Raw genomic sequence first — 24,008 nt, 5'->3', positions numbered from 1 at the left:
ACTGAATCCTACGGGAAAGGGAGATGTAAAGTTGGGGGTAACAATGGACGAAGGCTCATGCACCACAGTGGATAGAACAGCTCTAACAGTGCCCAGTAAGAGTCTTCAGAAACATGTAGGAAGAAAACCAGACCATGAAGCACATGGTCTTCGATGTCTATATGCTAATGCCCAGAGAATGGGAAACAAACAGAACAAACTTGAACTCTTTATACAGGAGGGAAATTATGACTTGATAGGTGTAACTGAAACTTGGTGGGATGACTCCCATGACTGGAATACAGCAATTGAAGGATATAACTTGTTCAAAAAGAACAGGAGGAACAGAAAGGGAGGTGGGGTTACACTATATGTCAAAAATACGTACCTCTGCACAGAAATACAGGAGGATGAGCTTGACAGCCCCATCGAGAGCATCTGGGTTAAAATAAATGCAGCAAAGAATAAGAGGAATCTGGTGGTCGGAGTCTACGACCGGCCACCCCAATCAAGGAGAAGACGAGGATGAAACTTTTGAAAAGCAAATAGCCAATGTTTCAAGGAAGCATGATGTAGTAGTAATGGGGGACTTCAATTTCCCCTATATTTGTTGGGAGACAAATTCTGCAAAACATGGCCCCTCCAGGAAATTCCTGACTTGTGTGGTGGATAACTTCCTCCCACAGAAAGTCGAGGAAGGAACTAGAGGATCGACTATCCTTGCCTTGATCCTAACCAACAGAGATGACTTAGTGGATAAAGGAGCAGTTACAGGAACTCTGGGGGAAAGCGACCATGTTATACTTGAGTTCATGGTTCTAAAGGAAGCAAAAGCCAAGTGTAGCCAAAACCATACCCTGGATTTTAGGAAAGCTGATTTTTATAAACTCAGAACAATGATCAGTAAGGTCCCATGGCAAGCGACTCTAACGAGAAAAGGAGCCCAAGATGGGTGGGAGCTTCCTAAAAAAGGAAATTCTCAAGGCACAATTACAAACAATTCCAACAAGAAGAAAAGGGGGAAGACAACAGAAGAAGCCAATGTGGCTTCACAAAAAGCTAAGAGATGACCTGATAACAAAAAAGTACACATATAGGAAGTGGAAAGGAGGCCAAGCAACAAAGGAAGAGTACAGGCAGGTAGCACAGAATTGCAGGGATGGTGTCAGGAAGACTAAAGCTGAGAACGAGCTGAGGTTAGCGAGGGATGCTAAAAGCAACAAAAAGGCTTTCTTTAGCTACATGCATAGTAAAAGACAGAGGAAAGAAATGGTGGTTCAGCTATTAAATAAGGACGGCAAAATGATAACAGATGACAAAGAAAAGGCAGAAGCGCTCAATTCCTACTTTGGCTCAGTTTTCTTCCAAAAGAGGGTCTATGACCCCCTGGCAAAGGCAAAGTACAGGCTGAAGGGGCAGGATTGCAGCTTGAGATCAATAGGCATATGGTCAAGGAACACCTAATTACTTGGAATGAGTTCACATCTCCAGGGCCAGATGAACTGCACCCTAGAGTAATAAAGGAACTGGCAGAAGAACTCTCAGAACCACTGTCTATTCTCTTTGAGAAATCATGGAGGATGGGTGAAGTGCCAGATGACTGGAGGAGGGCTAATGTTGTTCCCATCTTCAAAAAGGGCAAAAAGGAGGAACCTGGGAACTACAGACCAGTCAGTCTGACATCAATCCCTGGGAAAATTCTGGAGCAGATTCTAAAGCAATCCATCTGTAAGCACCTTGAAAACAATGCAGTAATGACTCGAAGCCAACATGGAGTTGTCAAGAACAAATCCTGTCAGACAAATCTCATCACATTTTTTGATCAAATAACTTCCCTTGTGGACTGTGGAAATGCTGTGGACATAATATACCTCGACTTCAGCAAAGCTTTCAACCAAGTGCCCCATGATATCCTGATGAGCAAACTAGCTCAAAGTGGGCTAGATGAAACAACGATCAGGTGGATCCACAGTTGGCTCAGAACTGGACTCCAAGAGTGCTTATCAATGGGATTGTCTCAAACTGGGGAGAGGTAACAAGCGGGGTCCCGCAGGATTCAATCCTGGGCCCAGTGCTCTTCAACTTTTTTATTAAAGACTTGGAGGAGGAGGTGCAGGGAATGCTGATCAAATTTGCAGATGACACAACATTGGGCAGGATAGCTAATAACTTGGAAGACAGAAAACTCAAAGTGATCTGGATAGACTGGAGCGCTGGGCAGAAAACAACAGAATGACATTTAATAGGGATAAATGCCAAGTTCTGCACCTAGGAAAAAGAAACCAAATGCACAGTTGCAAGATGGGGGATACATGGCTCAACAACACTACAAGCAAGAAGGATCTTGGAACTGTTGTACATCACAAGCTGAATATGAGCCAACAAGGTGATGTGGCTGCAAAAAAGGCAAATGCTATTTTGGGCTGCATTCATAGAAGCATAGCTTCCAAATCCTGGGAAGTACTAGTCCCCCTCTACTCAGCACCAGTTAGGCCCCATCTGGAGTACTGTGTCCAGTTCTGGGCACCGCACTTTAAGAAAGATGCAGACAAGCTGGAGAGGGTTCACAGGAGGGCAACAAAGATGAGCGGGGGACTGGAAACAAAGCCCCATGAAGAGAGACTGAAAGAACTGGGCATGTTTAGCCTTGAGAAGAGAAGACTGAGGGGAGATATGATAGTGCTCTTCAAGTACTTGAAAGGTTGTCACAGAGAGGAAGGCCAGGATCTCTTCTCCATCGTCCCAGAGTGCCAGACACGGAATCATGGGCTCAAGTGACAGGAAGCCAGATTCTGGCTGAACATCAGGAAAAACTTTCTGACTGTTAGAGCAATACAACAATGGAATCAATTATCTAGGGAGGTAGTGGGCTCCCACCCTGGAGGCATTCAAGAAGAGGCTGGACAGCCATCTGACTCGGATTCCTGCATTGAGCAGGGGGTTGGACTCGATGGCCTTGTAGGCCCCTTCCAACCCTACTATTCTAGGATTCTATGAAAACTCCACTACCCTACTAACAACATTCACTAGTTAAGGGTGAGGCATAGCTCAGCAGATTATGTTAACCTGATCAATCGTCTCTTCATCGTACTGAGCCCCTGAACAACATTTTTGTTCCATCTAAGTATGAAAAGATGTAATATTTTGCTCCAGGTAAATATGCAATAGTATATCTGTCTTTCAGTAATTGTAATGACTTTATTAGATGGCTCTAGTTGGGGAAGGAAGTATGATTGTTGTGTCTTTAGAAAGATGCAGGCTGTTTTGGATTAGTGCCATCATACACATGGGAGTCATGCTACATTAGCCTTTCCTAGCCTGGTGCCCTCCGATGTGTTGGACTACAACTCCCATCATTCCCAGCCAGCATATTCATGGTGGCTGGGAATCATGGGAGTTGCAGTCGAAAACATCTGGAGGGGGCCAGGTGGGGAAGGCTGTTTTACATCTATCCTCCAGGCACTCCAAAAGAGGACCCCATTGACTTTTATACATTTGAATGAGTTGAATCTCCATTTCCCAGTCAACCCAGGCCATCACTAAATTCTGCATACAGTCGTCACCACCGCCATCTGCCCTGACAGTACACATAAGAATAGCAGTCTTGATAACCCTAAAATGCCGGCAGGGAATGAGCTGTTCACGGTGACCCAGGTTATATACTGGTGGTCACCCATGAGGACCAAGGTAGTCAAGGATGGACATCTGGCATTAATCGCTTAGAGGTCTGAGTATTCATCACAAGTATACTCCCATCATCCCCACCATCTTGGAGGCTTACCTTATGAATGCATTCTGATCAGAAGAGCTCATCATGGACAAGACCATAGCGCAGTTGAAATGTATAGGCCTGCTTTTCAAGCCCAGTTACTTGACGCTATGGCCTCCTGCATCAACACTAGAACATGGGCCCTATTCCATCAACATCTTCTTCGTTAGTTTCTTCTTCCATTTCATTGAAATCACAGGGCCAGCCCTGCCATGCAACAGGGTGAAACAACCTGCCCCAATGAGGGGGCAAAGATGAAGGTAGTAACTGCTGTCCCAGTACTGCAGCAAGACTTCTTTTTAAGTGTTTGCCCTAGAAACTATATGATGCTTGAGCCCACCAGTGCTGGAGCTCTTTGCATCCAGGTGCAATGCCAAGCCATTCCAATATACGACCAGATGCCAGAGTCTGATCACAGAAAACAAAGTGAACCCTTCCTTTCTTCCTTTCTTCCTTCCCTTCCCTTTCCTTTCTTTTCTTTTCTTTCTTTCTTTCTTTCAACTCCCCTGATTCTGGTATCACTAGTAAAACAGAGCAACCTGCTCCTAAGTAGTTTGATATTCTTAATGTGACCCTCAGGCCCTGGGACTTCAACCTGATGATGCTGAAGTTGGCTCCACCTAGCAAGCCACTATTTGCAAACCCAGGGTCCAGTTCCCTGCAACTAATTACTTGGAAGTTCATGGGTGATGACAACTCAAGGCCTGAGAGCTCTGTACTCCAGAGGTTACTAACCTCCAGGTTACTAACCTCAGCAGTCGTAAGGTTTGATGTGGGACATATTCCTTTCAGGGATTAGGAATTAGATATATACCTGGCAGAGCAGCTTTTCTAAAACACAGACTAGAGAAGGGGCTAAGATGTTAGGACCCACAACATCAGTTGCATGCTTCAGCCAGAGACATAGCTACACTCTGGCAGATCAGATATCCTCCCTTACCTATCATCCCTACCTCTCACACTCATACCACACTCCACAATTCACTACTGAATGCTCACTCAGCCATAGAATCTCCATAATATGTGCCTCCAAATCCCCCTTACACCTTTATCTGCTCATCAACCCATTTTTCTTATATTTCTGGCATCACGCTAACCCTAATCCTATGAGGCTCTAAATATTACAGAGTCTTTCCTCAATGGGCAGAGTATTTCTGCCTCCATTATGTTAGGAGGACCAATACACTTATTTTGATGACTGGCACATTTTCTTCTTACTATGACTCTATTCCCTACCACCCCTCATTCCCCCTAAAGATTAATTCATTGTAGGGTTCTATAATCTGCTCATAAGCCTTGTGGCTATACCCTCCTGGCTAAACCAGGCAGTCTAAAATCTCTCCATCACATGTCAGAATTAGCATGCTTTCCCAGGTGACCCTGGCATAGGAGTGAATTTGCATACACTAGACCTCCCCTGAAACCCAACTGAGAGGACTGCAAGTGCAACAATTAACTGCCCTTACCGACTCGGTAGGCGGAGTGGAGGTAGTGCAACCCTTGAGGGCTCACGGGCTGACTGTGTTGCTCATCCTCAGAAGGAAAGCCCCCTGTAACAAGGGAGCTGGGCTGAGAAGACAGGCTCGTCAAGGTAGTCCCTTGAATTGCTGGGAATGACGACCCTGTATGGACACTTCCTACTGGAGAAAACAAATGACAGCATAAAGGGAGAAGATCACCGACATGAAACAACTACAGTGCTTCAAGTACATCCTGCTCCAATCTGTATCAGTCACCTGTGGGGTTATTAACTCTGTAGAAACATAACAGACAGAGGGAGTTTGAGCAATTAGGCCCAGAGGTACATGCCCTGGAAACTCTAAACGCACCTCACTTGATTACTTTCCATAGCTCACTTGACTGCTTTCCATTTGTAGAGGCTTCTAAGATACATATGGTTCCCAACAACTGAGTCCTACTGCCTCCAGGGGCAGAGTAACTTAGTAGGTCCCACCACCCCTGTAGAGGGAAAAGTCACTAAAAGTCAAGATCTCACCAAGAAATTTTCAGACTATGACAATGGAGTCAAACTAAACTTCCCCAAATCCAGATCATGTTGAGATCTACCGCATGCTTTGGAACAATGATGTTGGTACAGCCCCAGTTTAGAGTGGACCAATGCCCCATAGTCTTGCAATAGAGGAAAGCACTTGCAGAATATTTAGCACCTTTGAACATTTCATCTTAATCACAGAGACCATGAAGGGGGTGAAGCTTCCATGGCCTAGTTCAGGAGCCCTTAACCCTGCGGGTTGTGGGTCCACAGGAAACCAGACAGTAGCTCACATTCACTGTGCTATCCTTGTGTGCTTTGGGACAAGGTGAAGGTTTACGACACCATGATTGGGAATTCCATAAAGGCAAACTTCTTCCTGCACACAGGTGGACTCTTACACACTTCTGAGGTTTCACAACAACATGAAAGCATCTCTGCCAAAGTGCCATAGTAGATGAATACTACAGCTGCCTTTTCACACAGCATATCTTGATTCAGCAAGACAGAAATACTCACTTGCTACATTGGAAGACAGCGACAGCCCTGTCTCAGCATGGTACGGATGCACAGCAATCTGTGTCATGGAAGGGACAGGCACTCCTGGGAACGACACTGCCGTAGCTGCCAAAGATGGGGTAGTTACCGAGTAAGGGTACTGTGCCCCAATGAATGCTGGGTGGACACCCTGCAAAGGAAGAGGACAGGGTAACCCTGCCTTGCGTCCAAGATGCAAGGCAGGGTTTTTAAGGGGGTGTCTCAAAACAGCCCATCTAATACCCACACCTCTATTCTCAACACATAATTTGACTCTGGAAAGCGAAGGGCCCATCCTATATTGGGGGTGGGGGGGTGGGGGAAGACATCCTAATCAAAATACTTTAAAATGAAGACATGTGAGAAGAGCCATTCAGCATCCCTCCCCCACTCCTCATGGACCGGAGTAGGAAAAGTTCTTAGTTTCTTTTATAAGAAAAACCATGTTAAGCATGCTTATAAGTGGCACAAAACTTTTCTTCAAGGAGAAGTTTGAAAAACTCCATACCCCTAGCTCATCCTTATCAACAGAGCTGGCCCATTAAAAGTTATTATCTTAGCCATTTGGGGCCTTTCCCTGATACTGAGCAAAGATGTTAGCCACTCATAAAAGCTAAGACTAGCTAGCCAAATTCTGGGCTTTATCCACAAAATATGGTCAATAGTAATTACTAACATTTGTAAGTTAAAGCCTTGGTAAAATAAACACAGATTCCAACACATATTGGGAGACCAAAGTGATATATCCACCAAATCACAGGAAAATGTGAAGCCACTTTATACAGAGTGAGATCTTTGGTCCCTCTAGCCCAGTACTGTCTCTAACTGGCAGCAATTCTAAAGTAGAGGCCTTTCCTAGCTGTGCAATGATACTTTGCATACACAGGCTCCCAGGTTTAATCTCTGACACCTCCAGTGAATAGTATGTACTCTACCAACCTAGCTACTCTCCTTGGCCACAACACCAATTTGGGGTGGGGATGGGGATTGTCACCTTAGATGCTTAACCCACAGAAAATAACTTACTTGGGGATAAGCGGAGCCAGGCACAGGGAAGACTGCTGGGCGTGGCATGTGCTGGATGGGGTGTCCAATATACTGAGGATTGCAAGGAATGTGGGTCTGGAGGGTTGTATAGGGGTGCAGACCCTGGGTATGTGCATGTGCCATTGCCGGCCCTGCCATGGTGTGCTGCTGGTAGATTGTTGACCCCACTGAGATCACAGGCACCACTGTTGCTGCTGCCGTCACCGCAGCTGCCACAGTCACTGTAGTGGGTTCTGATGTCACTCTAGTATCTGCCAGTCCACGGACCACTTCGCAAGATGCCCGGGCTCCGCTTGCACTGCAGCCTGTGGCTCCCTCCCTCTGGCCAAGAGTTCCACCAACAGTTTGTTCATACAACCAGTACCACTGATGAGCAACTTCAAACAGGACTTCGGGGTAAACACCACCCCCTTTGGCTGCCTCCTCCACTGCCAAGCAAGCCTTCTCTAGCATTAGATTATCCTGTAGGATCAAATACAATATCTGTTATTTAAGGTATCTTGTATCAGCCTTTATAATTAAAATGTAAACAGTTACAAGGCCACAAGGTAACAAAAATAGCAGGAAAAAATAGGCAGCAAAATAAATTTTTCTCTAACAAGCTTGGGAAAACAATAACACAGTGAGGTAGGTGCCAGGTGAACCTCTCTGGGGAAAGAGCAATTTCACAATTGGGGTGCCACCATCAGGAAAGCCTTCCCACTGGGTAGCCACCCACCTTACCTTAGATGGTACAGCTACTTGCAGGGAGTGGAGGCTGGTGGCTCCGATGTCAGTGGGGAGGTAAATCTGCTTCAGGTTTCAGACAGAACTCTAAAGGAGGTATCCAAGGGGTGGAGCTTCTTTGGAGTTCTGACTGGTTCTGACTGAAACCCAGAGTAGATTTACTGCCCCACTGACATTGGAGCCACCAGCCTCCACTGCCTGCACGAGGCCCTTCACTGAAGACCTTAATGTATGGGTGGATATATGTAACTGTATTAGGAATGGAGCAGATGCTAGTTTTGCATCCCCTTGCTGAAGTATAAGAATTTTTATGTTTTTAATGAACAAATTCTATCTCAGGAAGTGTTAGTTAAACTGAGTACATGTAGGAAATATGAGATGGTCTATATAGGAAATCTAATGAATTGAGATTATCACCTGTTGAAACACTACTTTTTCAGCATTTTCAGATCAGATACCCAAGTAAGGGTACTGCACCCCAATGAAGTCTTTAGCATTAAGAAGATATGGCCCAATAAAGGGAACTAACTAAATCCAAGCATCTGATGATTCAATTTAACTGTAAATGGTTAATAAGACAGATGGACCAAATTTCCTCCTTCAGCTATTTAAAAGCTATGGCTTCAATCCAGAAATTTCAGTAGTCCCACTGAAATCAATAGGACTATTCTGACTACATCTGGATTCAGCCCTATGTCTTAAAAAATGGAAGATGGCTCTAGGGGTGATATTGTCACAACATGTTGGGCATGGATCTGACAAGCCTACATTTAATCATTTACTTTTGGTTTTATTCTGTGATTGTTTTAATTTGTTTTAGATTCTCATTGTTTTTATTATATTTATGTATTTATTATCTTAACCTTTGTTTGGTGAACCACCCAGAGAGCTTTGGCTATTGGGCGGTATAGATATACAATAAATACATTTAACAGCTTCAAAACTGAGAAAAACTGTGCTGAACATCAATAGTATTTGATCACCACAAATTATTTTCCCCTTATTTCCCACTCCACCAGCCTGCTTTTTGTAACATCTTACCTGATTAAGAGATCTGGAGATCTCAAAAGCTTGCACATTTTTGTAACCTCTGAGATGGCCTAGAATCATAGAATGGTAGTCATAGAATAGTAGGGTTGGAAGGGGCCTACAAGGCCATCGAGTCCAACCCCCTGTTCAATGCAGGAATCCAAGTCAGAGCATCCCTGACAGATGGCTGTCCAGCCTCATCTTGAATGCCTCCAGTGTGGGAGAGCCCACCACCTCCCTAGGTAATTGGTTCCATTGTTGTATTGCTCTAACAATGGCCTAATGAAGGTATTACACTAATATGAATTTTGGAATTTTTCTTATGGCCAACACAGCCACATTTGTGTTGGTGCTGTGATAATGTGTGTTTTTGGAAATGTGGAAGGAAAAAAAGGTTTCTAGTACTTTTATTGTAGTACGCTAAGCAAATTACAAGGTATAAAACAGTTTAAGACACTCCATATATTTTATTATCTCCATGGAATTGCTGAAGAAATTAACATGAAAATAATGATTAACCTGGTCATTGCTAAGCCACTTCCAGTATTAACTAGTTGTTGGAATGAACTGAAGACCTCTGAACTGCTCACCTGCTCCTTGCACTGAACTAGGGCTCTCTGGATCTCATTTGGGTTCAAGGCATGGGCATGTGGCAAGCAACTCAGCGCCAGCTCAGCAGCTGCTCGCACCATATTGGAATCCCTAGCTCTTGAAGCCCTGTCAGCCAAGGATGCCACCTCTGGAGGGGTCAGGTGTCCATCCCAGCATTCCACCAGGATGTTCAAAGCTGCACTGCCAATCTCCATGGCTTGCCCTAGAAGCCCAAGAAAAGAGAAAAAACAAAGTCTTGTGGTACAATAAAGACTAACAGATTTATTATGGCATAAGCATACATGGACTACAGTCTACTTCATCAGATGCATGAAGCGTAATCCTAAATTGGCAGATATATATACACACACGGGGTGAGGGGGACTGTGAACTGTGAGATCACAGGGAAATGAAATGCAGAAAGTACAGACTGAAGTTATGTTAAAGCGGGGAATGTGGAACATCCAACCCATGGAGGTTCTGCATGTGAGCTATGGAGCCTCCTTGGCTTCCTTAAGGAGGTGGGGCTTGGCCTTCAGGCCCCAACCCCTTGAGGAATCCCCATTGTTATCTCTGACCTCAGATTGGGGATAAGAGCAGGGATGCAGGCCATGGGGGACTCAGCGCTGGCAGGAGCAGTCACTCTTCTGAAGGCAGACTGAGTCTTCCTTCACCTGTCTCTCGACAGCCCCAACGGGAATGGTGAGAGGCATGCAAAGGAGGCACCAAACTCAACCGGCATTGGAAGGACCCGCTCCTCCCAGCACCAGCCAAGTCCCTTTTTCCGTGCCTCTCTCAGCATAAAGGAAGGAGAAACGAGTGGGGCAGGACAGTGATGTGTGGCCACACCCACTGATGTCATGCAGCCCACAGAGTGCCTTGTGGGGAAGCAATTCAGCCCCCCACACACACCTTACACTAGAGAAATTGGAGCAAAAATGTATTCCAAAGGATGGAAGGAGCACTGAGACTTCTGTCTTGGTTCAAATCCCTTCAAATCATAGTAAGTGACCTGAGACAAGCCCTCTGTTGCCATTCCTCCCTTTATCCATTTCCACCAGTATAACTGGACTAGCAGCATCTTTGAAGGGATGCCCTTCATTTGCTCCTGCTCACTGCATATTGTAGCCTCTACCAAGTGGATTAGTGGGGGAGGGGGGAACAATATGCAGATGAGTTAGATGACAGCCACCTGATCCCTTCTGGCTCTGATTCTATGGTCAAGAATCACTCAAAGACTTCCCAAACTGCAATCTTGACTATGTTATACAGATTGCGCTCATAAATTCTTACCATGAGTTCTGAAATGTCAGTGGCTAAATAAGACCACTATCTTGAAAAGGTTTTCAGTTATGGACATTTCAGGATACTAAAAATAAGGAAGGACAACTGCCTGGAGCAGCCCAAAGCACCCACCTGTAATCCAAGAGACATGGGAAGAGTAGGTCCGAGAAAGCCAGTTGGGAGAGACAAAGTTGTGCAACCCTAGTGCATAGAGTCCAATCTCGAAGGCGCAGAGGTGGAGATTGCGATGAGGCCCTTGGTGGCCACCGCTGGACGATGGGTGGGTGAAAATGGAAGTACTGCTGTTTCCACCTGCCTTAATGAGGACTGTCTTGGCCAACTCAAAATAGAAGTGCGCAGCAGCCTCCGAGGGCTGATTTGGGACATGAGGTGCGTGGCTCTCTGGTCGCCTGCCCTTATACCTGAAAGGCACAAAAGAAAAAAAATACATAAAACAAACTGAATTCACTCCCACCTTTGAAATGAAACCCAGTTAGGGTAGTCTTGTGGAGTTTCCAGAAGATACTAAGGCTCAGACTTTGCAGAATCTCCAGAGAGGAAATTCCACTAGGAATTCTTGTGCAGCCATTGGGAATACTCCACTACCTGCTTCTCACATGACCTTACCGCTCAGTCAAGGGGACACTCTTGATTTAACTTAGGTATCAAATTAGACATGGCGGGGAAAACTGTCTCAGTCAGGGGCAAACATCTTGAGCTCACTGGCGAAATTTCTAGCTCCAGATTCTCACTTGCTACCCCATGGAGACTCCTAATCTGAACCTCCTCGTCCTGAACCATCTCCAATGTGGGCAGCCTTGAAAAGTCCCGATCCTGAAAGGGAGCACAGCTTTGGAAAAAGCAGCTCTTACCTGCCAACTTCCACAGTCTTTGCGCGTGCCCCTCCGCTGGCTCTCCTGCTTCCACTGGAAGAGGAAGAGCCCAGTGAGTCGCTGGAAGAGCTGCTGATGCTGTCGCTGTCCTGCCCTCTGCCCCAGGAGGTGGCTGCCCACCCTCCACGCAGGGGCCTCCTGCTGAGGGTGGGAGAACTGTCTGAGGTCGTTTCTGGTGCGCTGCTGTCAATACTGGCCATTCCTGCAACACCAGAGCCAACACAGGACATTGCAGAAGGGAAACAAATTCATGACACACAAAACCATAGTTTTGCAACATAGAATGTAACAGTCTCATTTATCAACACACTGAAATGTTTTTAGTAAGACACAGTCTAACTTTTCTGATGATCTTACTTTACTAGAGAGCTGATGCTATATGATTCAAGAGGCTCTGCAGGGCCCTGATTTAAATCTTATCTCAGCTATGAATTCACTAAGTGGTTTTATGGGAGATAATATAGGCCTGCTTTGCAACTCAAACACACAAAAAATTGCTGAGGGGTTGTTGTTTTTTTGACAAACCAGGACTAAACCTTTATAGCCTAAACAGCCTGGGCCATCTAAGAACTGCTTTCTTCCTTTTACCTACTGACTTAATCTTCTGAGGCCCTTCTTCATATACTTCCACCTTCAGAAATTAGGCAGGTAGCTTTTCTGTAGCGGCACCCAGTCTCTGCAACTCTCCCCAGGAATGCTCACCTGGCACCTTCACTGCTATCCTTTAGGTGCCAGGCATAGTCCATCCTGTTCTCACAGGCCTTAATAGTGGTATTTAGGATCTTTTTACTGTGTTTACCTGTTCTTATATTGCTGCTCAGTTACTATTTTAACTTTTGTAGTTTTTAACTGGAATTTTTATTTGAAATGTTTTTTAGAAGTGTTGTTTATATGGATTTGTTAGTAAGCTGCCTTGAGGGTGTTTGTGAAAACGTGGGGTATAAATCCTAACAATAAACCAAGCTAAAATCTCTCAATTACCTTGAACCTCAACTGGAACTGAACTCTAGATACCTTGTAATCAGCTAAGGGTAAGTGACTCAATGTTCAGAAACATCTTTCAACCCTATACTAAGAAGGCAGGCAAGTACTATTTCCCAGGAAGTCACTGGAGGGTGTGGGGAGAACAGGAGAGTGGACTCTGAAATTAACAGTTTGGCTAATTTGGAATTTCTAGACATTTGTTCCAAACGACAGAGTATTCCTGGCTTTTCAATGAGAAATGTCTGAATAATGAGCCACTCCTCAAATGATAACTTCCACAAAGACAAACTTGATCAAGGCAAGGGCCATAAACATACTGGTCCTTACCTAGATTCTTATCAATGAGCCACATTCCAGTAAAAAAGAAATTAAGTTCACAAGAATTGCTTTATTGAATCAGACCAACATCTTTAAATCTAGCACTCTGTTTCCAGCAGGAGCCAGCCAAATACCTCTGCTCACAAGGAGGGCACGAGGGCAATAATTATTCCCCATTGTGTTCCTATTAAAGATGAGACATTAATGGAGAACAGGTTTCTCAAAGGCTATTAGTAATAATAGTTACATTGAATCTTCTATGTTCAGAGGCAATATATGCTTGAATACATCTCAGATACATCCTGCCTGGGACACAGTACTGGGGAGCCAAAACTGTAGCCCATGAGGATAAGGGCTAACTGAAGGGAGACTTGTGCCTACTTAATTTTGAAATTCAGAGAATCTCCCAATTGAGCTTCTGCTACCAGGAGAAATCTGTGCTTTGGTAAGAAATCCTGGATGTGACAGTAGATTAGGATACTAAGAGCAGCACATGGACATTCGCCATATTAAATCAATTCATAATGAATGAGCAATAAAGAGCTAAAGAACTTAAAATCTGCTTGAAAATGCCTCCAAATGCTGCGGAAATGCAGAATGAGACCACAGATAAGTATCTTCTCCCCAACACCTGTTACCTGTGTGCTTTTTTTTTTGTCTGACTGGTGAACCCCAGCATCTTCCATTGTATCCACCTCTATTTCCAAGAGCAAGTCGGCTGGGAACCTTCCCTTCTTGTTTTAAGACACTGGATTCCATAGGTGGGTCACAAGGGGATCTCTGAGGGTTCTCTGGAGAAACACAAAACAGGAACAGCAGGAAAGGAATTTGTAAACAAGTGTCTGTTTTGACTCCCTACCCAAGCTTGACTTCTTTACAGACGAAATACTAATGGGACACACACAGGCAGTGAAGGATAATCACAGACTCAACTACTGTCTTTCTCTCTTTTCCAAATGGAACAAATAGAAGTGGTGAATCCACACTGCAATTAGAAAAGGTCTCCTTGAAGATAAATGCAGATCCTTTTTTAATTCTGTGTGGAAGCACACACATTAAATGGCAAGTTCTGAAGAAACGTTTTAGAGAACCTGTGAGCCTAGGGCAAATTTCCAAACAAATGAAAAAGAAAACTGACACCCTCTCCTCTGGTAACTAAAAGATAGCTGTGATCCTGTGGAACAGTCGTTCATACCTTGGGTGCTCTTCTCCATAAAGGGTTCCGAAGGGTTGCTCTGGACAGGAGTAGGTACCCCTGTTTGTTGTGTGACAGATGTTCCCGGGAGATGCTGAATGGGTGCAGCTGATTGGGTAGCGTGCTTGGAAGGAGATTTCTGATTGGCCACTGCTGGCTTGCTGGATGAGTAGAATGAACTTAGAGTTTGAGGTTTGTGTGTCTGACTCTCCCTGTCTAACAGCTTATCCAAGATCTTTAAAACAGAGAAGAGAACATGGAAGTTAATATCTGAACAAGGGAGTTCTCAGAAGATTTGTGGGGAGTGGAAACTAAAGTTGTAACAAAAGGTATCAAAGCAGAAATAAGCAATAAATCAGCCCCTTTTGAAAAGGCAAGAAGGAGACGGCGAAGCCTTTGGACATCTCTACCTACTTTGTTCAAAGTTCATGAAATCTACAAACATTAAGAAAGCCACCATTAAATCAGGAGGAAATCAATTTGTTCCATTATCTCCAGGAGTCATTGTGAAAATGCTATATGCAAGGTATAAACCAGAAAAATGCAGTATGCAATTGCAAATGCAGAGACAGGGATTGTGATTTCAGAAGGCTAGAACTTTGTTCATAATTCAGGGTATTACTATCACCTCCTTTCCCTTTTGCATACTGAATTCAACACAGAGGTGTCTTAAGCCACTCTCCAGTCCAACCAGCTTGTCAGATGTCTAATGCTTTAAGGCAGTGGTCTACAAACGTTTCTGATCACGCACCCCTATCAGTGAAAAGATTTTGAGCACGCACCCCTAATATATGTATATTTCTTTATAAATTATATACATGTACTACTGTACTAATATATTATGTACCTTATAAAACATACCAAAAATAGTTAAACAGGATGAGATAAAGATGAAATAAACAATATTTTAAAATAATTTTTACATTTTATTTATTAACGGTACAAAAAACCTTTTTGCTCTCACTTAAAAAAATTGTTAATATAATCTGTAAATCCACTTAACTGAGCACACGACATTGCTATACACTGACAATCAAGCGAGGGCACCACTGTCAACATGCAAGGAGGGAAAATGCGTGCTTGGCCAGGCACCTGCCTGCACGCACCAGAGCCAGGAATCCTGGTTGCCAGCCCTGAATCTGCACAGAGTCCCCACTCCTTGGCCGACTGGTGGCTTGGCCTGGGCCGTTAACCCTTCCTGCTCTCCTTTGGCAGGATGGAAGCCGAGAGGAAAGTGCCTGCTTCCTTCTTGGCTTTATTCTGCAAAAGGAGAGTTGGAAGGGTTAATCTCCTTCCCGCTTTGCTGAGTGGGAAGGGTTAAGCTCCTTCCCGCTTTCCTTCAGTTGCTGCCACCACTGCCGCCACCCTCCTTGCACACAACAGCAGCTCATAGGAGCAGTGGGAGGCAGCTTGTGGCCCCCTGTGGATTGTCTTGCGCACCCACTGGGGTGTGCACACCCCACTTTGGAAACCACTGCTTTAAGGGTTTCCTGAGAGTCTCTGAAACATCAGAGTAGAATGAGTCCCCCACCATGGGTCCCCAGATGTTTATACACTGTTGCCTTTCTACCTCTCTCGTTTAACTCTCATGTACCTGGTAGCTCATCCACTGATGATGCTATTTAATGCCAGGTCAGTCTGTAGTAAGACCGCACTCATCCATGACCTAATCGGGGATGAGAAGGCTGATCTGGCGTGTATTACTGAGACTTGGGTGGGCGAGCTGGGTAGGGTTGACCTGACCCAGCTCTGTCCACCTGGGTACTCGGTGCAGCACCAACATAGGCTGAAGGGCCAGAGGTTGAGGGAGTTGCCAAGGTTTACAGAACTTCCATCTTCCTCACCAGGAAACCCCTCCACCTTGGAGTGGGCCTTGGGGGGTTGCACCTGATATTGGGCCATAGAGACAGAATAGGGATGCTACTGGTGTACTGCCCACCTTGCTGCCCAGTATCCTCCCTGACTGAGCTGGCAGAGGTGTTCTTGGGTATGGTGTTGGAGGAACCCAGAACGGTGGGTCTGGGTGACTTTAGCTTCCATGCCAAGGCTGTCTCTGGAATTCCAGATCAGGACTTCATGGCCTCCATGACAACCATGGTGCTGTGTTAGTTTGTCATTGGTCCCACACACAAAGCAGGACATACCCTTGATTAGGTTTTTGCTCCACCCTCTGAGATGCATAATCTGAAAATGGGGGGGGGGGGGTTCCCAAGTAACCTCATTGTTGTGGTCAGACCATTTCCTAGTAAGATGTGAACTTACTGTGTTACTTCCTTCCTGTGGGGATGGCGGACCAATTCAGATGGTCTGCCTGAAGAGATTGATGGAATCCAATACATTTCTGAAAGCTCTTTGAGATTTTCTAGTGGAGGAAATTGGTGATCCAGCTGAAGCCCTAGTCTCGCTGGGTTTCAGTCTGGTTATGGGACTAAATCAGCGTTGGTCACTCTGATGGATGACCTTTATCGAGAGAGGGCCAGGGGGAGTGCAACCCTGCTAATTCTGCTCAGTCTCTCATCAGCTTTTGATACCATTGACCATGGTATCCTCCTGGTTTGACTCCATGGGATGGGCATTGGAAGCACTGTATTACAGTGGTTCTGGTCTTACCTGCAGGGTTGAATTCAGAGAGTAACATTGGGTGACCATTCCTCGGCCCCTTGGCAATTGAGCTACGGGGTTCTGGAGGGTACCATCCAATGTTATTTAACATCTACATGAAGCCACTAGGAGCAGTCATTAGGGGTCTTGGAGCCAAGTGCCGTTAGTATGCTGATGACACACAGCTCTATCTCCCTGTGACATCTGAATCAGGTAAGGCTGTGCAAGTCCTGGATCAGTGCCTAGATGCAGTAATGGGCTGGATTAGGGTGAATAAACTGAAACTGGGAAGATGGAAGCCCTCTGGGTGAGTGATTCCAGCATATGGGAGATAGGCTTACTGCCTATTTTGGATGTTGCACTCCCTCTGAAAGATCAGGTTCATTGTCTGGAAGTACTCCTAGATCCATCACTGTCACTGGAGGCCCAAGTGGCCATGGGAGCTTGGAGTGCCTTTTACCAACTCTGGCTGGTTTGCCAGCTACGGCCTCTCCTGGAGAGGGATAGCTTGGATGCAGTGGTCCAGGTGCTAGTAACCTCAAGACCACAATGCAGTCTATGTGGGGCTGTCCTCAAGGCTGCTTTGGAAGCTGGAGTTAGTGCAGAACACAACAGCTCAGCTGTTGTCAGGAGCTGCCCCTTTTCATCATGCAACTCCTTTGCTGAGGGAACTGCCCTGGCTGTCTATTTGCCACCGGGCCAGGCTTAAGGTTTTGGTACTAGTGTACAAAGCTCTAAACAACTTGGAACCAGGATACCTGAGAGAGCACCTTCTCCCTTACCAACCTACCCAATCACTGAGGTCAACAGAGGGCATGCTCCTGGTGGTTCCACATGGACCTAGGGCCTGACTGGAGTCCACCAGGAGAACTGTCTTCAGTGTGGTGGCTCCCATCCTATGGAACTTCCTGCCTCTGGAGGTCAGGCAGGCACCAACACTGAGTTGTTTTTGGCACCTCCAGAAACAGCTCTTTCCCAGGAAGCCTTCCTTGGTTAACCAGCCTCAGTTGTACTGGCATTCTGTTTTTTAAAGATTAATCTTAATATCATGTTTCTTCTTCTTATCTGTTGTTCATTTTATCTCTTGTTTTTCACCACTCCGGAATCTGTTTAGATGTGGAGCAGCATACAAATGTTGTAAAATAAATAAATAAATGTACACAAGTGGGGAGGAGAAGCAAGGAGCACGAAGATCTGAGCAAGGACTTGCAAACAAAAAAACACTCTGGGTAAAAACAACAAAGAGTTTTGTAGCACTTTAAAGACCAACTTATTTATTCTGGCATGAGCTTTTATTGACACTGTCCACTTCTTCAGATGCATCTGAGGAAGCGAACAGTGTCCACAAAAGCCAGAACAAGTGCGTTAAGTCTTTAAGATGCTAAAAAACTCTTTGCTATTTTTGCTGCAACAGACTAACATGGCTACCCTTCTGAAAACTGTTACATTAGGTAAGAGTTTACAGGACCCTGCTTGCAATCTTTAAATGAAGAAAATGTACTAACATTATAGTACATGTCTCTCAACACAGTCTATCAGTATTGGTTTTACGCTGCATAACTTAAATCAATGGACAGGAATGGCAATGGTACCAGCATTTCTATTTGGAAGGCTTAGAACTGCAATCTTAAGAGTTTGCCCACCTTCAAATCCATTATGAACTGAGCTCACAACTCCACTGAAATTTAGGTCCAGTTCCTAGTGGGTTTGCCCCCAGCACCACCACTTCCCCCAGCCAGCCAGCCTTCCCTGTAATTGGTCCTCCCTTTCCCAAAGTTTATGCTTATGAAGAAGGTTGAAGGGAGATGCTGAGGGAGGCTTGTTGCATATTTAAGACTAGGACATGTGCACTTGAGCATCCATTAATGACAAAGAGTCTGGTAAATGGGAGTTTTCAGTTCTACCTGGCCCATTCCTTTGAGGTGAGAAGCACTGGAAACTCCATACATGTGAGTGGCAATGGATGATCTAAATGAGCATCCATACGTTAAAGATGAGGCCTCCACTGATGCTCTGCTGCAAGCCCTCTTGCTGCTGAATATCTCCCCTTCTTTGCAGAGGTACATTTTAGGAAAGGAGGGGGGACTGATGGGAGCTCTTCCAGATGCACCAACATTGGAAACTACTGAAGAATTTTTTGGGGAAAATAACACGTCATGAGTTCTCAAAGAAAACTTTGAAAAGCTGACCTAATTACAAAGTGAGCTAGGGGAGTTCAGACATCACTCAGCCAGCTCTGAGTACCTTTAAATGCAACATACTTTTTTAAGCTTAGACTGGTCATCCTTGTAAGTGATCATCAGGGCTAGAGCCAGATCTCCCTTTTCTCTTCGGGTCCCTTCACACAACAGAGGATGCTCTGCTTCACTCACTGTCGTCTTCATCCCTGGAAGACAGAGAGCAGAATTCAAACATTTTACCCTCCCTATTTAAGATGAACTCTAAGCGATTTACAGTAAGCTAAGTAATAAAACATTAATCCAGTTAAGGCTTCCCCATAAGCTTCACACAAGTAAGCTATGTCCCCTGCAGGATGCCAGGCTATCCCTTATTCCAAATACATTAAGAACAGAAAAACAGAACATTGGTCACCTACCATGAAGTTCCTTCCAGGCTGATGTGACAAAGTCATCCAACAACAGCTCAGGAAAAGCAAGGATCACATTACAGGGTTTTTCCTATTATCCATGACCCTCAGCTCCTCCCTGCCAATTCAGTCTGTGGCTTAAGCACTAAGACAGATGATAACTCTAAGAACCTCAGAAGGAAAACCAGATTTGCAGAGATTAATACTGAAGGTGCCCCCCTCGAAGGGAGGATGGAAGAGCCAGATACAAGGGCAGGTGACCAGCTCTCCAATTAACATGTAGACTGAGCATGACAGAATAGGGTACAGTTTTGATGCCTTTGTCACACCAATCCAGAAGAAACCTTCAGGTAATTGACCAATGTTTTGTTCTCAAGATTGGTGTGAGGAAGGCATCCAAACAATGGGATGTACTTGAGCAGACTGCCAGTTAGTCTGGGTATTTTAATGCAAAGTCTTAGTTACCAGAAACCATTTGCTAGAGTACCCTTCTGCCAAATGAAGGCTATGCAGAGGCATGTGTGTCAGTTCTGCACACACTCCTTTTGTCCTTCTGACAAAGGAGTATGGATTAGACCAGGCGACTGCTTTGCAGATGTCTGCAAGGGGAGGATTGGTACTGAGTGCAGCAGAGTTCCAGCCAACCTACTGGAGTGAGCAGTGACAATGGTTGGCTCAAGGTGATGTGCCTTGTCAGCTGTGTATATTCAGGCTAAGCCTGGGGTCCCCAATATGGTGTCCATGGACGCCTCCTGTGGCACCCTCCAAGTTCCCTGTCACTCACGATTTTTTTAATGTAATTAATTTTTAACTGGGAGGCTGGAGTGAGAGCATTGCACTGACCTTGAGCACCATGTGGTCCCCAGAGGCATTCTTAGAAAATAAAAATGGTGAGCAGCTACAGCTTCTTCATTTTGAAGCATGCCCAGTTACCCAGAGAAAGGAGAAAAGTAGGCTGAACGTTATGGGGAGCATCTTAGATGTCCAGAGGGTTGGGGACAGCATCTTGGGGGACTAGAAAGGATGGCAGGGAGGGGGATTTTGCCTGTGAATTTAGTTTGCCTGGAGGGTTGGTGTGTGTTAGCTGACTTGTTTGCTTTGGTGTGGCATGCTTTTCCTGGTGTGTGTGTGTGTGTGTGTGTGTGTGTTCAGGACTGCCCACAGCACTCTCAAAATTCACAATTGCTCACTGGCCCAAAAAGGTTGGAGACCCCTACTTTAAGCCATCTAGCCAGTATAGATCTGGACACCTTTTTGCCAGTGGCTGTAGCATGAAAAGATATGAAAAAGGTGTCTGAATGCCTGAAAGCTGCCGTGTGTTTAATATAAATTTTCAGTGCTTTCTGTATGTCCAACCTATGTCACACCCTCTCAGAGTGATGAGAGATGTTGTGACAGAAGGAGAGGAGGAGAAGCTCCTGCAATCTATGGAAGAGAGAGTTAACTTTTGGGATGAAGACAGGGTCCAGACAGGAAGTAAGACAGTCCTCTTGGAAGGTGGCAAAGTTGTCACTCACTAATATGGCTGAAAGCTCTGAAACCCCCTTAGTCAAAGAGGTGGCGACTAGGAAGAGAACTTTCTACAAAAGAAGACGTAAAGAAACCATCTTGAGGCTAAGTTAGCTTGGTTAGTGCTGCAAGAATTGTATGCAAGCTCCAGGAAGGGAAGCAGTGAACCATGGGTGGACTGATGAGGAAGGAAGTGCTTTAGATGGAGATGACAGCTGAGGGGCTCATTGCCCGGTTTCCAGAGAAAAAAGAAATGGCTGAAGCCTGCCTGTGAGGAGTTTGGTTTCAGCCGCACTTCTAGACCAGTTTGTAGGGAAAGTAGTTTTGATGACTGCAGTAGTATATTTGTGACGCATGCATCAAGAGTAGCAAGTTTCTATGCTGTTCTGAAGCCATGGGGTGGCGGGGATATTTGCTGGGTTTTCCCAGGGGAAAACTAGTATTTTGGGAAAGTCGAAAAATATGCAATACTTATTTTTATATATGTCTTTGCAGATCTAAAGTCACTTTGTTACTTTAAGAACATAAAATGTATTATGTTTTACTTGGTTTGCTCATAAAATTATAATTAAAATTAAAAACATTTAAAAGTAAACCTAGTTAGTAAATTTGTAATTGTCTAAATAAGCTATACTTTTAAATGTAATATACCAAACTAATAATTTTATGAGAAAACTAAGTTATACATAACAAATTTTAGGTTGCTATTTTATATGGGACAAGAGAGAACTTCAGGAAGTAGTCTCTGAAACTTCTGAATCATCCTAGAAGCCAGAAGAAGCAGGAAGAATTGGAGGCAGAGGAAGACGGGTGTAGAGCATATGTTCCTGTTTTTGAGAAATTGGTTAGGGTGGAGCTTAGGGAAATCTGGTCTGAAGGAAAAGCTAGTGAGAGTTGACTGTTAGGAATGGATACCAAGCATATTAAATTTGAGAACCTTTAAGCAATCTCAACCTCTTATTTGAAGAATGACATTTTATTCCCTTTTGTAAATAATTCCCCTTAATAACACATATTAATTTTTGTTAATTTTGAAAGGCTGTCTCTAATGGTGGTATCAATCCCATGCCTACACCATAGGAACCTGGCTACTGAGTTTATTTAGAGGGTTTATTTTAGTGGCAGTGGTTAAAGATTTTATAGTTAAGGCAGCATTCCCTAACAATGAAGTCTAATTGGAAACTTTATCTAAAAATCTCTGGCAGTAAGTTCCATATACCCAAGCCCCAAAGTTTAACCAAAAAAAAGGGAAAAAAGAAAGAAACATAGATGGGATGACACATTGTTCCATCGTATGTGGTGGCAGTGCCAGGATAACCTACAGTGTTTCTGTCACATCTGGGATTTAGATTCATCGCTACAATATCAAACCAGAACAAGCCTAGATGCACAGGACTCTATAGAACAAAATCCAGACTGTCAAGAATACACATGTTCTTCACACATTATGATGGGTGCAGAACCAAAAATGGGTGTGTGGGTGTCTGAATTGCCCCCCACTGGGCCCTCTGTGGCCCGGATGTCAGTGGGCATGGCCACATCCACTGACATTATTGCCCCACTCTGTGTCTCTCTCAGAATGGGGAAAGGGACTCAGCCTATGCTGGGTGGACTTGTGGCAGAGTGCAACACACAAAAGAACTCAGCCAGCTCTGGAAGTAGCAACCACTCCTCCCAATGCCAGCTGAGTCCCCTGCCACCTGCATCTTCTCTGTTATCTCTGATCTATCAAAGATTACAGCACAGATTCCCATGTGCTGCTCCCCCTACCAACTGGATAAACATATTAGCTCAGATCAGAGATAATGGATCACTTGAAGGGGGAAGGCTTGGAGGGCAAGCTGGAGGGCCCTGAGCTTCAATCAGATGATGCTGTGGGATTTGACCTCACGTGACCAGAGGACTTGAGCCCATCACCAAAGCCAAGTGGAGCATCTTCTGCTCCTGAGAGTGCCAAGTGAATTGAAGGGGCGTGGCCTGAGTACTCTCAGCAGCTGCGTGGGAGGGAAGTTTCAGTCTGTTTCCTTTCTTCTAGCAGAGCAGAGCAGAGAAAGCTGCTCCACCTGGTCTAGGGGCTATAAAAGCAAGCAAGCTCCCAGAGAGAGAGAGCGATCAGAGCGAGCAATCAGGGACAGCAAACAAGGCGAGCAAACAGGAGTTTGGCAGGGGAGGTCAAGGGGGAGATCCCTAAAAAAAAATTTAAAATTTCTTCTTCCTGTAACACATCCTTCCATACCAGTGGGACTTTGTTGTTAACCTTCAGTGAATAGAGGACAAAGCACAGGCTATCCCAGTACAATTAGGAAGCTAGAAACATAAGGGGATAGCAACTATGGAAGGAAAAGACTCTCCAGTGGTCGTGGCCTGAAAGGTTCGTGCAGTGTTTGTTTTCTTGACTGAAATCAACATGGCTACATGTGCAAGAAGTGCAAGCTGATGACACTGTTGAAAGAAGAAGTAAGAGGACTGGAGCAGCGAGTGACGACCTTCCAGGGAATCAGAGAACATGAAGAGTTCTTAGACAGAACGGTAGAACTACAGCAGAAAAGTGAAGACCAGAAGCTAGAAGAGCAACAGCAAGCTGAGGCAGAAGAGGAAAATGTTGAGGTGAGGAAAAATGAAGTAGAGGATACTCCTTGGAAAAGGGTGACAGTTAGGAGCACAAGAATCAGAAGCCACTCCACACCAGTGGAAGCAGTGGAACAATGGAACTGTTTTCAGGTACCTGAGGATGAGACTGGAGGACAGCCTGCAGAGGAAGAATTACAGGGGACCCCTCATGAGAGCAAGCGAGAGGCTGAAGGTCAGTCAAGCAGAGGCAATGAAACTGAGGCCCACAACAAGAAGAGAAGAGTAGTAGTACTGGGAGACTCCTTGCTGTGTGGCATTGAAACCCAAGTATGTCGCAAAGACCCATGGACTCGCCAGGCATACTGTCTCCCGGGAGGACAGATTAGAGATGTGAC

At 45.0% G+C, this 24,008-nt stretch overlaps 1 protein-coding gene across 7 annotated transcripts in view; it reads right to left on the bottom strand.

Moving 5' to 3' along the window:
• The window catches only part of ZSWIM8 (zinc finger SWIM-type containing 8), an 88,584-nt gene that overhangs the window by 5,074 nt on the left and 59,502 nt on the right, over positions 1-24,008 (bottom strand). For 3 of the 7 annotated variants that reach the window (XM_084841406.1, XM_084841410.1, XM_084841412.1), the window contains 9 exons: positions 19,208-19,332; positions 14,346-14,580; positions 13,789-13,941; positions 11,828-12,050; positions 11,088-11,377; positions 9,671-9,894; positions 7,305-7,787; positions 6,261-6,459; positions 5,215-5,388 (listed from right to left, as the gene is read on the bottom strand). In XM_084841406.1, coding sequence (XP_084697532.1) covers positions 5,215-5,388; positions 6,261-6,459; positions 7,305-7,787; positions 9,671-9,894; positions 11,088-11,377; positions 11,828-12,050; positions 13,789-13,941; positions 14,346-14,580; positions 19,208-19,332 — 2,106 coding nt within the window. The remainder of the gene's footprint in view (positions 1-5,214; positions 5,389-6,260; positions 6,460-7,304; positions 7,788-9,670; positions 9,895-11,087; positions 11,378-11,827; positions 12,051-13,788; positions 13,942-14,345; positions 14,581-19,207; positions 19,333-24,008) is intronic. The other 4 variants (XM_084841408.1, XM_084841411.1, XM_084841407.1 and 1 more) reach the window with 3 other exon arrangements.

The sequence above is a fragment of the Heloderma suspectum genome, chromosome 3, assembly GCF_057233095.1.
Source record: "Heloderma suspectum isolate Gila_16-S chromosome 3, 16-S_ref, whole genome shotgun sequence".
NCBI classification, from domain to species: domain Eukaryota; kingdom Metazoa; phylum Chordata; class Lepidosauria; order Squamata; family Helodermatidae; genus Heloderma; species Heloderma suspectum.
The sequence above is the reverse complement of the archived record's forward strand: the minus strand, read 5'-3'. Positions and strand labels throughout refer to the sequence as shown.